General features: G+C 43.4%; 1 protein-coding gene across 8 annotated transcripts in view; it reads right to left on the bottom strand.

The window, feature by feature from the left end:
* Window positions 1-13975, bottom strand: part of SMARCD3 (SWI/SNF related, matrix associated, actin dependent regulator of chromatin, subfamily d, member 3) — a 106862-nt gene that overhangs the window by 60071 nt on the left and 32816 nt on the right. For 3 of the 8 annotated variants that reach the window (XM_026843989.1, XM_026843988.1, XM_026843987.1), the window contains exon 3: window positions 667-884. In XM_026843989.1, coding sequence (XP_026699790.1) covers window positions 667-875 — 209 coding nt within the window. In that variant the 5' untranslated portion in view covers window positions 876-884. The other 5 variants (XM_026843992.1, XM_026843985.1, XM_026843990.1 and 2 more) reach the window with 4 other exon arrangements.

Raw genomic sequence — 13975 nt, forward strand, 5'->3', positions numbered from 1 at the left:
GAAACCCAAGACAGCTGAGGTCTAATAAGTTGCAAATAGAAATAAGCAAACTGTTATTTAAGAGAGAAATGCACTCTGCACTGTACAAAGTGGGCATATTTTAAAAAGAAAGTTCCTTTAGAAAAAAAAAAATCCTCTAATTCTATGAAATTATTTCCCAAGCATATCTCTTTATATGTAGGAATGTCTGTGACAATTGCAAGTTTTATGACCACTCTCCTGAGTGACCACAGTACAAGTATTCACATGACCAACCAAAAATTTTTTCCACTTCTCTTATTTACAAGCCATTTTGTTAGCCAGTCAGAAATCAGAGAAACTATACAGAACAGATAACAAATAAAACAATAATTGTACTATATTAGAAGAGAACTGGTTCACTAACTTTAAAGGCTAAATATAACGGCCAGATTTATAGCCTGACAAACCTGTGAGGTAAAAGCATTATAACTGCAAAACCAGACATTAGTAAAGGTCAGTTTGTTCAAGACCATTCACAAATGAATTAAAGAATAAAATTTATCAATGTTTTTCCTGCTTTAAGAAACAGACAATATATAAATCTTTTCTGTCTCATTTGATCTTAAAGGTCTTACCTATTGCTAAAAAGATACCGTTTTTGCCTCCTCAAATTGTCCTCCCATGTTTTCTTTCCGGAACACTCACCTCCTAGTTCGGTTCTGAGTGGCTTGCTGCTGCTGTTGCACTTGCTGCTGCACCTGCTGTTGCTGGACCTGCTGTGGTGCAGTGCGTTTTCTTGTTGTTTCCATCACGGTCTGGGGCATCCCAGGTCGCACTGAGGGACTTCCAACGTATGGGGGGCCTGGAGGACCCATGGGAGCCCCCTGATGGGGCATTCGAGCTCCTGATGGCATCCCAGGTCGCTAGAGAAAAAGCAAAACAGAAAGAAGAGCCAGTTCGGTCCCCGTTTCTTTAGCTGCAAAGACATCTGTACATAATCTGACACTAGCTCCAGCAAGTTCCCCATTTTGACCACCCTGATAAGCGCTAAGCAGCAATACAGAGCACATGAGCTCTGGACTGGTATTTCCTGGATGTCGTAGAGAGGCATTCAGTGATAAAGTAGACAGGAAACAGGGATGAAAAATACTAGGTCTGGGAAAACACTCAGTGGTCAGTAAAATATCCAGGCCAGCTTACAGCAGAAAGCTCTACCTTCAGACCAAAGAAAAAGCTCCATGGCAGCTACATGCAGTCCAAATGCTAATCAAAGCTACAAGCGAGCTTACATCTACAGTGCTTCAGATTTTGCACTGACTAGCAGGCTGCTTTGATCAGTAGGGAGACTGTAACAAGCAAAGGTGAACCATGAAAACACTATGATAAAACATTTTCCATTAAAAGCCCTCTCCTTCACCTACACTGGAGAGCAGCGTAAGTTCACAAAGCGACAAGAATCCTTTAAGAAAAGGTCATGTCTCTGATCAAGCCTCTAAAATAAAAAATTTAAAAAAGGAATGTGGTAGTTTGTCAGCAGCCCCTGTAGTCATTCTAAAGTCCTGACATTTACACCGGCTTCAGTGTGCTCTGGAGAGACACTTTGGGTCAAATCACAAGCTTAATGCTGTAAAAGACACACAGTAAACTCAATTCTGAATCCTAAAAGTTTATAGTTGTCAAGGAAAAGCACCAGTAAAATAATTACCACCTATAAAATGCAATTTAAAACAAAGAGCTTAATTTCCTTCTAAGAATTATCAAGATGTTTATTTTATGTCTACGTATATGTGAAAATACAAACAAATGCACACACCTCTACAGGCATCTGAGCCTCTATGTGAATAAGAATAATCATACACATAAATCTTTTGAAAGTCAAGTTCCTCTACAAAGTCTTTTAAGGAAACCAAGAGGCAATGGCATCCATTATGGATAAATAATTATCTAAAGGATAAAAATTAGGTTAAAGTAATTGGTTTTGAAAATAAAAGGAAGACGTATGCAGAGTGTTGATGGGACTCATGCTTTTCAGCATATTCATAAGCAACCGGGGGGGGAAAAAAAAAAAAAAAAAAGGAAAAAAAGCAAGGAAGTGAAAAAGTTTGTTGGTAACGCTAAGTTATTCAAGCTGGCAAGGATGAAGGCCAGTGTCAAAGAACTGCAAAAAGAACTTTATGAGACAGAATGAACAGTTAAAAAGAAGATTAAAATGGATTTCAATACATACTGAACTGAATTACATGGGAAAAAACAATCCAATCATCACATACAAAACAATGGGCTGACAGAAGCAAGATCTCGGGAGTTTAAACAGACACTTCCAGAAGAAAAAACAAAACAACAAACACATCAAGTCAAAAAAAGCCATTAAATAAAAGAAATGACAAAGAATGAGACAGAGAATAGCACTGTGCCACTGTCCATGGTTTGCCCACATGCTGAATGCTGTGTGCAGTTCTGGTTCCTGCAGTTCAGCAATGGCAAAGTAGATCCGAGGAAAGTACAGAGAACGGCACGGAAGCGATTAAGATATGGAACTGCATCCACATAAGTCAAAGTAAATACACCATGATTTTGCATCTGGGAAGATGTGATCCAAGGGGGCATTTACTAGAGCTCTGCAAAATCATGAGTGGCCTGGAGAGGGCAGTTGGGGATTGACTGTTCACTGCCCCTTCCAGAAACAACCACCACAGGCATCAGAGGTTAGGAAGAGTCAAGCTCATGGACACCCAAACTGGGTAGATTGCTACTCTGCCTGTGGAACCCCTTTCCAAAGGGGTGCTAACGCCATGGAAAACATGCGGCTCAGAAACTTCTGTGAGTTATCAACAGTTAAAGACTGAGAAAGTACTTGGGAGAAGTACACTGGTGGTCTCCCAAGTGAGATGCATACACCAGGGTATGCAAGACAGTCCATTGAGAGGTGGAAAGAAAATGGGTTTTACACTATTAATAAATAAAATTTTAAAACTTTAAAAATAGTTTATTTTATCTTTATCTCAACCTTTTATAATTTCTAAGTATATATTATATTAATATATAATTCTAAATATAATTTGAACCTGCATCTGCAAATTAACCACCCAAATGCACTGTAGTCCCCAAGGCCCCAGCTCAGTGCCCTTCCTGATCATCACAAGTCTTAGATATAAATTGCACTTGTATGCTTGAAGGAAGCTGAGGAAAGAAATAAGGGGAATGGATAATCAGCAAAGACCCAGTGGCTATAATCGGTATGGGCAGAGAAGGAAGGCTGAGGTAGGAGAGAGACCAGCACAGGAAGCCAAGCAGGTGAATTCAGCAGGTATTTGTGTAGGAAACCAACTGTGGGTATGGCCACTGAGCAGAGAAGCAGCAGGAGGCAGCAAACAGGCAAAACTGAGGCCTTGTGCAGAGCTGGAAACATCTTCTCCCACAAACACGGAGCTATGAAAACTGCTGGAACAGAGCAGCTCTCTCCGTTCCCACGTACTCACCCCCACCCTCTGACCCAGGCAGAGTCAGCAGAAACAAATGGCCCAGAAAATGCTTCTCACTTGAGCTGGTATTTAAGATCTCTCTGTTGCCTGTCAGTCTACACATTGTGGCCCTCTTCCAGCAAAGAGCAGACCACTGGGCCTGCTGTTCCCTGCCAATCACCCGGGGACATTTGACAGTCATTCGGAAGAGACAAGATCCTGAGCACAGCCATCTCATGTTCGTCCCTCCCGGAGCCTGGCCACAAGGATCAGACTGCAGGCCCACGTTTCTGTTTCTATAAAGGGCACCTTAAGGCCTGGAGAACAAGGTCAGCAGGCCAAATCTACTCTCAATCTAAGTCTGACATCGTTGGACTTCCTTCAGTTCCCTTTGTAAACAGAAAAAACATGAAGAAAGAACAAAACTGGGAAAAAGGAGACAGCTCTAGCAAAAGCATATTCAATTTCACCCCTTGCCCTGCCTCCTTCCTTCCCCTCCCTTCTTAAGTTCCTATCTCTGATATCACCCATAGATAAAATATTACTCACTACGCAACCATCACCTCCCTGCTGCAAGCCCACCAGACTCCCAAGATATAGAAATGCTTTCTCTGTCTAAACTTTTATAGAGAACACACAAGCAGCACCTTACCTTATCTAAAGGTGAGGTTTTGCTCTCAAACACGTGTGCAGCACAAGACAGTGACAGACAATACATTGAATTTTTCATAATACTGACATAAAAAAAAAAAAAGTCTTGATACTAAGGAGTATTAGGATACCATTATGTCTTTTGAAAGATATCTTGGAAGTACCTGCCTATGGGTTAGGATCTTTCTCTACCCTCTTCCTCAGAGGGAAGGAATCTGTCCTGAACAAACCACGGTGAAGGCTGCATGCAAAACAGCACTGACACATCTTTCTGGGAGATCATCTATCCTAGACCTCTCTACTCAACCCAGCTCTGTTCTTACCCACAGACCTATAGCCTTTTTTCCTCCATTGATTCCATATACATGCATTACTCTGCACTACTTCAAACACTTTACTGGAGAGAGGGCAAGACCACTGTGGCCCACAGGACACGAGGAAGACCGCAGTATGGAGGGACAACTCTCGCAGCTCTGAGAAGATGATGCAAAGAGTAGAGTAGAGCTGCCTGCAGAGCATCTAGGCAAGGCCAAACAGTACAGCACACAGAGAGAGAAACACAACCAATAAATGCTTGCATACTGGTCCCTAAGAATTCTGCCGATTGCCTGCATTCCTGCACACAGTCCACCACTGCCCTAGCTACACCGTTCCAGAGCTGAGCACGCTGTCAGTGCTGCAAGCATACCACCTCCTCAGCAAGTGCTGCCAAGCCCCTATCACTACCTTCCACTGCTCAGTTTCCCAGGCCACACATCTGGCTTTTCTACTTGCTTCCCTGCCTGAAACTTCTGTCTGATCAGAGGACTGACTCCTTCCTCTTCCTTTTTGTCATTCCTCAGGTGAACTTCTCCAGTTGGATGGCAGAAATGAGACAACTTTGGAGTGGTGCTTTTCTATGCATTTCTACTGCAGTCTTTTCTCAAGGGACATCAACATCATAGCAGCCAAAATGCTGAAGCAGACAAAAGGAGGGCTCCTGTCTGGACATACCAGATAGAGGAAAGTAACCTGGAGAACTGATAGGTAAAAGCAAAAGAAAGTGTCAAGAAAAGAAAATCAAACCCACCTAAAATGCCTTAGAAAAGGACCAAACAGAGAGCAAGGAGTCACTACAATGCAATACAGCATTGAGCTGCACCTCGAGCAATTTCCTTTTCTGAAAGACAGACTGTAACCATCTTGGCACCATACAGGAAGACTCTGATGGCATGAACAGCTTCAGGCCTCTTGCTAACAGAGAAACAGAGAGGTTTTGAGAACAATTACCAAGTCTACAAACAGCATATTTTTTAAACCAAAAATAGATGCTACCTTGACTAGACAACATATTGTGTCAAGGCATTACAGTAGCTACTGATTTCTGTAAAGCATAAGTATAAGCAAGAGGAGATGCCAGATGCTGTCTGGAGGTAAGAATGGGTCACTAGAAGTATCTGCAAAGTTAAGAATAGACTAGACTGATATTGTCTGATGGCAACAGGTTTCTGACCGCACAAATTGTTTCCAAATCGAATGCAACGTTTCAAAATGGACTCTTAGAAGTACAAGAGAAAAAGTTGTAGACGGCTTATCTCCTCTCCTACAACTACAGATGTTACCTCATATGAGTTCCTTTTTTTTTTAACGTCTATTAATCTTTCAGAGATTTAGTAAGCAGAAACATTAGTATTGCAATTCTTCTTGCTTGCCTGCCATATTCACCTTCCTCCATTTCCTAAAAGCTCTCAAATCCTAGAGTCAAGGTCCAAGTGTTCCAAGTTCCACCCATTTTCAAATAATGCTCACAACAATCCAACAATCTTTCACTTAGAAACCATCACATTTACCAAACTGTGAATTGTAACTTGAGACGAAGTTCAGTGACCACCCTTCTATTTCATGCATGTCCATCCATGCTCAGTATAATCAGACACCAAACTTCAACCAAAGCAGCACTTGGATGCTACCAAGAAAAAAAAAAACAACAAAAACTAACCTGTCTTTGGAATTTAAACTAACAAAGCCTATATACCATCTCTGAATTCCATCAGCTTCATAGTTTTAATAGATCTGATCACATCCACTACTGTGACATAACGTATGGAATGGATTTTGTGTGAAGAACTACCAGAATGTGCTTCTTGACTGTAAAAATGATGGCTTTGGGTAGGGAGAGGGTTTAACAACAGAGCTCTGCAACATCATGACTGGCATGGAGAGAGAAGAGGCTGATCAAGAACTCATTGTCTCCTCCCTTGCAACACTTGACAACAGCTAGCCATTGGCAGAATCTAGAACTTCTTTATGCAAGATAAGCTGCAAAAATTCCTGACACAAAACACTGTGAATGCTGAAACTTTCTATGGGTTTGGGAAGACATGGATGGACTAACCTACATAAATAAAATCCATACAGGGCAGCTTTGGGTCAGAAAGCTCCAGAATTACAAAACGCAGAGTATTTGGATGCAATATCACTAGGTTTTTGTCTGGTTCCTGTGCTTCTATGCAGTCTTCTGCTACTCCCTGCAACTGAGGACACTCGGCTAAATGATCTAATGTGACCGTTTTCATATTCCTACTGTATTTCTTTTTTCAAAAACAGAAGAGCGATTCAAACACTTCATAGATCAATTACATCTGTGCACCTATATTTATCAGTAAATCCAAGTCTTCTCAATGAGCAACTCAAATTTGTTTAACAAGTCCATATTGTATAAAATCACATGGATCTTTATTAAAGACCTAGCTAGAACTAATATGATTTTCTTTTCTTAATTATGTGTGAATTCTTCTGTATTTGTTAGCCTGATGTTAGCCCAGAGTTAGGAAAGGACAAACCTTCAGTTTCTACTGGCAGCTTACACACATGGTTGAATGCTGTATAATGTTTTCACTCTACCAGTCTTCTGCACATACCTTCCCAATCAAATTTCTTCACTGCAGTAAGGTCCCTTGATTTCTGCCCTACACTCACCCCAAACATGTCTTGTTTAACGAAACTGGGAATACATACGCAGCAAAGCAGTGACTTCCAGAACCTGTTCCCTGACAACGTCCTAGCACAGAGAATGGTGCAGCCAGCCCTGTGTTAGGAACGTGGAACAAACTGTCCAAAAATGACAGTTTACAAGGCTCTCTTCTAGCCTTTCTAGCGGTAGCTGTTTTGTGCTCTGACAAGATAGTATTTATATCCATAATATAAAAATTATTGGGCTGGTTTTCATTAGCAAAGTTCCACTTGTTTCCAACCTTTGCTTACTCCTTTTAAAACTTCACTAGTCCTAGTAGTGATCTCTACAAACTGATGACTGGCTGGAAGAAACAGTCACTTTTATCCACTTGAAACAGATCACCACTCAATTTGGGGAGAATATCTTTAATTCTTCCTATTCTAATAAAACAAATATAATTTTTATAATGTACTGAAATAGGAGTCCTTGAGGTCATCCAGTCCTTCCTCATCTCAGAGAAGTATCATCAGCATCTCTATCATCTTTGATAGATACTTACTCCAGTGACAGATTTTACAACTTTCCTAATCATTCTCCATACTTAGATATTATAAATAAATTTTTAAAATCCCATTCTTACTGATGAAGTCTTCACAGACCTCCTGCTACTACTGCCATCCGAGTTACCCCTCTTTTTGCTTGTTATGCAGATGACCAAAATCAGGAAACTATTCTTGTAAGTATATGCCACAGATTTACAATTGCTTCTGTACTATTCTCAGTTCTATTTCTTAAACAGGCTAAGCATTTACTTGCGTTCTTAGTAGCAGTGGCTGCTGCTACACACTAGGCAGCTCACAGCGACATCCAAGCCTTCCTCCTGAATGGTTACAGTTCATTTAAAAGCCAGCAATGTATGAGAGGATGCAAAACTTGTTCAGGAAATTCATTGCTCATCTGCTTTTCAAAATCACTGATAAATCTATTAGACACTCCATACACATCTTTGGGGCACCAGACATGTCTTTTTGTCTATCTTAACACTGGCAACAAGTTATTTACCACTATATTAAATATTTGTTTACATGATGGCATGCTTTGAGATCCTTCTTTCACTGTACTAAGTGCTGTTTCATATAACACAATTTCTGTACTTACCATAAAATTCTGTGACCAGATTTGAGAGGTAGATAACCAGAGAAAAAAAAGACTGAGGATAAGCAAAGGAGTCACCTAAGTGATACACAGGTTTGTATAAATTAGAGGTCTTGATGTGTAACTAATATTAAGCTATAGAGATTAGCAGGAACTACGAAAAAAACACATATTAGCAGAAAATAAATACGGATATGGGCTTATATTAATGGGAAGAGCTTTCTAAGCACGGCACAGAGGACAAAGAACAAGATCACCATGGGAAAAAGGTGATTTGAAATGACAGCCACTATATTGTAAATACAGATATGACTTGATAGTTAAGAAATGGACATAGAGCTTTATAGGTGTATCTGGTGTATAAAAGGCAAGAAGATTGGTTTTGGAAGGAAGACAAAGTGGGAACAGAAAAAGGACACAGAAGCAGATTAAAAAGGTCAGAACAACAAGACGAAAACGAACCTCTCAGCAGCTTCTTGTGTGAAGATGATACAGGCAAGGTCAACAGTACAAGACACCAAAGAGAAGACTGCTGCAATTGAGTCACAAGAGGACAGATGTCTGGACAAGAGCTTTGACAAGGTCTGCACCACAGATCTTCTCAAGGCTACATAGGAAGTACCTGTTTGAGTAAGAAAAATTAAGAAAAAAAAAGGAAAGAAGGAAAAAAGGGAGACAAAGGTAACATCCATTGGAGAGATCCAGTCAGAAGGGAAGACAACTATGATAGAGCCTATAGGACAGAAGAAACTGAAAAAAAAAAAAAAAAAAAAAAAAAAAAAAAAAAAAAAAAAAAAAAAAGAATGGCCCGCAGGAAAATTAATAACTTAGTTTGGGTCAACAAAATTTAAGGCAACAGCTGGAAACCCAGAGGGAGATGTCATAAAAACAGCCTGAAATGTACTCCTGGACTGTAGAAAATGCATCAATAAAGAGATAAATCAACATAAATGTGGTGATTAAAGCCACATTTATCCATAAAAGTGCTAGAAAAGGAGCAGAGAGGAACAACAGCAAAAAAGGACAAAGTAAAGGATGAAGCCTGTGGGGGAAAAAAGAAATTTCTCTCTTCCCACAAAAACAATGTGCAAGACCCTGATGAAACAGAACAGGAGTAAAAGAATTGTGAAAATAAATAACTGAAAGAAATTTAACCTTTTTTTGAAAAGGAGCTGCTAACCAGAGGTGTAACAAGCTATCAAGAACTCAAGCAGGATGAGAATGAAGTATCACACTTGAGATTTTTAACCATTAAGAGATTTCACCTTTCAGAGGTATCCGATTTGACTGGGACAAACAAGGAAGAAGACATCTTCTCAGCTGGCAATATGGAAAAGAACAAAGGCAGGATAAGGTGCACAAGAGCAAAGGGCAAAGTGACCTTAGCAAAGGAACATATGTTTCCAGAAAGATCAAGTGTATCCAAAAGCTAATTGCCCTCAGGAAATACTCCAAAATTATCCTGCTCATTTTAAGTGTTCACATAGCAAAAAATTTTCTCACAACATTCTACCTCTATTTACCTCTCCCCATTTTTGGGGGAGGAAAAAAAAAGGAAGCTGCAATAACCAAATCAAATAATGTTATCATAGCTAAAATAAAAAATAACTAATTTGAAGAGGAGATTTTTCCCTGCAATTAGAGCAGACTCTGACTCCAAGGAATTCCAGCAAAGGTTGCTATGTAACTTGCTTTTTCAAGGAATTAATTCAGATGCTGACACACCATGGATGGCAATAAAACTCAATAGCCAGCAATATGTAAACTCAAAGTAATGACTGTGATGGCACATTCTCTTATTTGGTAGGATGCAGGACCTGGAGAGATAAAATTAAGTTATAACTTTTAAAATCTTTTTTAAGTAATGGAAGACTGCCTACCCCAACCTGTGTTTCGGTCAAAATGATCCTGAGATGAGGAAGAAACTAAAGAAAAGACCAAACAAGGAAGCAAAAGCAGGACTAAAGGAGATCATCACGGAAGAAAGAAGGTCATACATAAGGTGTTCAGGCAACAGAGTAACAGGCAAAAAGCCCCAGTCTCACTAAAAAGTAGAGAGAAGATGACAAAAAAAATGCAGATATTCAAGTAAGATGCCACTAGTGGCAAAACTCCCAGGGCAGAAAAGACAGACTTTTCTAGCATTCAAGTAAGTAATGGAAATGAGTTCTGCTACATTCATCCCGGTATATATTTAAAATTCCCATGCTCATAGAGGCTAGCATGCTGCTCTCCCATGAAGCCCATCTAAATGTGGAAGAGGCAAACCCACATGACCATTTTTGCCACTTTTCTTGATACTAAAGGAAGACCACTGGTGTGCAAATGCCAATCGAAACCTTGGAAAAGGCAAAGGCATCCCATACACCCACCTCTTCCAACTTGCCTATGGTTCTGCCCAGCTGCAGGCATCCTGGGCCCAGACTACCTTAACAAACCCACATGTCCACAACAAAGCCACTGCCACAGACCTGCACAACTGCTCTTCAGTCATCCCTGTACATCCGCCAATCTCGCAACAGGCTGCTCCTGCACACTGGCATCATATCACCCGTTCAGTGTTCTCACCAAGATACAATGCCCCCTTCAAAGTCCTCAGCCTTGCAAGTCCCACCACATCCAGGACCCGCAGGACGCACCTGAATTATGGAGACAACTTAGGAGCCTGCCATGAGCTCCACAGATTTCTACAATCTCTGCGCAAGAGCCCCCACCTGAATGTCTTCAAAAAGGTGTTGCAGGAGGTGCCAGAATCCTCAAGAGAGAAAGCACTCGGGACTATCAGTATCCAAACAGTATCTACATTCACTGGGGCTCTTAACGGTCTTATTTTTGTCAAATGTGTACCAACACAAGAAATCCAAATGTTATAAATGGTGTCTACTCTCAATCACTAGAGAGTCATTTAAAGAACATCGTTTCCAATGGCAGCAAAACAGGGTTAGCATTTCCCCTTAAATGGAGATCGAAGACCTGATTCTTAAACAAAAGCTGGAAAATTTTTTAAGACCTGAAGGATTGCTTTAATTAAGCATGGCACCCTGAAATTCTCTTGTGGGTGAGTTCCCATAGACCGTTACAGATCTGCAGAGCTAATCTCTTCAAGCCCCTGAAAGTCACCTGTTAAGTAGCCAGAGGATACATAAGAGCCAAGACTGGAGACAAGAACCAGAGGCAGTACCACAAGGCTTCATCAGGTTTTCATCAGAATTGTTTTTCAAAACACGAGTTTGATTACAGAACAAAGTGTCCTACAAGCCCATTTGGGTCAGATCCAGTGCAGATTCTGCACCATGATCAGGCTCAAAAGCATGCTATTCACCATTCATGGAGAATCAAAGCAAAAATCACAGCACACATCCCCCCAGACACAAGCCTATATTATCAATGAATCAGTGCATATTCTGGGGGCTTTACAGACCCCGGTGCTCTCCTGGCAAGGCAGTTACCAGCGCCCCAGAAGCACACTGCAGGAGCCGATCCAGCCCAGCACAGAGCCTCCAGTTTCCACTCATCCCTCTATTCAGAGCCAGCCAGCTCACTAACTTTCCCGACTCACCACCCCATGGACCAGAAACTCAAAAAGTTTGCTTTTCGTAGCTTTGCGAGCCCCTCCTGTAACTTCGTCTGTAGCCATCAGGGTCTGCTCAGCCTCTCTCACTCTCTCTCTTCCTCTTTCTTTCCCTTTTCTGCCTTTTTCTCCAACTCTCCCCTCTGAGTCCTGCTGGGCTCTCACACTTCTAATAGCGCGGAGTGGGGAGGGGGCCCCTTCAGGGCCTTCCTGACGGCCCACTCGCGCTAAGCCTCAGCTGCTGCATTCCTCCACTGATAAGCCAGAAATAGTTTGTGCTGCCGGGTTCTGTGTGTTTACTCTGCAGGGACAGAAAATCCAGCTTTTTAAACCTCTCTGTCCAAACAGCAGAGATAAGCAGGAGGCAAATTGAAAACACGTCCCGGCTTTTTCATCGCACTGCTGCAACCTCTCCTCCTCTGCACCAGGGGATGGTAAATTCTGGGGCAAGGGGAAAGGGGGAGGGGGCAACTTCAGCAGTGACATAAAACGCAATACCTCACAGAGAGTGTTTTCCCATTAGAAAATGCAGCAGGCGAGCAGTGAGAAACAATGGTTTTCCCTTGCTCCCACTGCTCCTCCCGCACTGCATTTCCAGGCCTTTTCCCCGGGGACCTGGCAGGCAGCACACAGAAACATTCACTGGCAGCATTTCCAGCCTGTGAGACTGAGAACTAACCCCTTTGGACAAGAGAGAGAAACAGCAGGAGGCAGAAAGCCGGGAACAGGGAGGGACAGTGTGTGAGAGCGAGGGGAAAGAAAGAGTGTGAGAACAGCGGGAGGAAGGGGGCGGGGGGCAGCATGGCGACGGCACAACGCCTGACTCGATTCCACGCTCCCACCGCCGCGCTCTGGCGGGGTGACCGCCCTCTGGATGCTTTGGTACCACTGTGACGGATCCATTTGAGACCCCAGATGATGGACAGACACAGACAAATTATTAACACCACAGCTGCCGTGAGCCAGCAGCAGCCCGCTGCCGATCACACAAAGCCCTGCACGACAACGCGTGTCATCCCAGGACACTGCTGGGAGCACGCTAGCCCACCTGTCTCCCTGGGGAAGGGGGCAGAAAGCAGCTGACCACCCCCTCGGCGACCGACCGCTGGCTGCTGCGGCGGCCCTGGGCTAGTGGACGCTGGCAGCGTGGCGGCCATTCTGTGCGCCGCAGCGCTGGCTACTCCATCATGGCAGAGCAGGCAGCGGCGGCCTGGGGCACCGATCTGCTTACCAACAGCTCCTTCTGTGTCTGCAGCTTGCAAGGGGCTGTGCTTCCCAGTCTGCCTAACGCAGCAATAGAGGAGATGTTGCCAGGTTACGAGAGGGGTTTATTCTATTCCTCTGCTTGAAATTCTTGTCTAGGGGCTGCAAATTTTCTGGCAAGACTGCAAACAGAAGAGAATCAGCTCTGAAACAAATAAATACGCTTCTGCCCTCAACCAGTAATAAAAACAAGCGCAGAAGAGACTTGCAGTGAAGAGCAAGCTGTGATCATACAGACTTTTGCCTGTGAGGGTGAAGGCAACTATCTCCACTGATTTTTAGGGTGACCCCAATTCAAGCGCAACTGTGTGACAATAGCCGTAGGAATCACAGAAATCTTGGGAGGATAGGCAATAACCACAGGAATCGCAGAAATCTCAGAAGGGTGGGCATTGTTATCCGTTCCCCCTCCGAGTCCTTCAGAAGGAACACGCCAAGCAAAGCCATGTGTGGCCTTACTCGGTGCCTAAACTATTCCTGAGGTTCAAGCTGACTTGAACTAAAGGCACGTGCAATCTCGAACCAAACTACTAAGTGTCTGGTGGACGTGGTAATGTTAACAGTGGGACTCAAGGGTCTTTTTCGAGCTGAATGATTCTGTGCGCCAGCACGGTGGCATTGGGCCTGCGTCTGCCATTTTTTTTTAGATCCCAGAAGCACACAGAAACGTCGGCTCCCATCTTGTGAGCCCTGCTCCCAGCGGCACAACACGCGTCCTCCTCGGCAGCCGCACTGACCGTCGGCTCCCCGCACGCCAGCGAGGCAGCAGCTTTCCCTGCGGTGGGGTGGCCGCCACGGCCCCGTGCAGGTGTTGCTCTTCCCGTTCTTTAACGGGAACCGTGCAGCCGCCCTCACCGCACGACATGGCACAAAGCCCCAGCCGGCGGCTGCCCCGGGGGAGGCTCCGGGCGAGCACCCGGGCCGGCCCCCGGCCCCCCGGCGCCGCCCGGCGGAGCACCCCGCGGTTCGGGAGGGCCG

This window comes from Athene cunicularia (assembly GCF_003259725.1).
Source record: "Athene cunicularia isolate RWA chromosome 2 unlocalized genomic scaffold, athCun1 chr2_part2, whole genome shotgun sequence".
In the NCBI taxonomy this organism is placed as follows: Eukaryota; Metazoa; Chordata; class Aves; order Strigiformes; family Strigidae; genus Athene; species Athene cunicularia.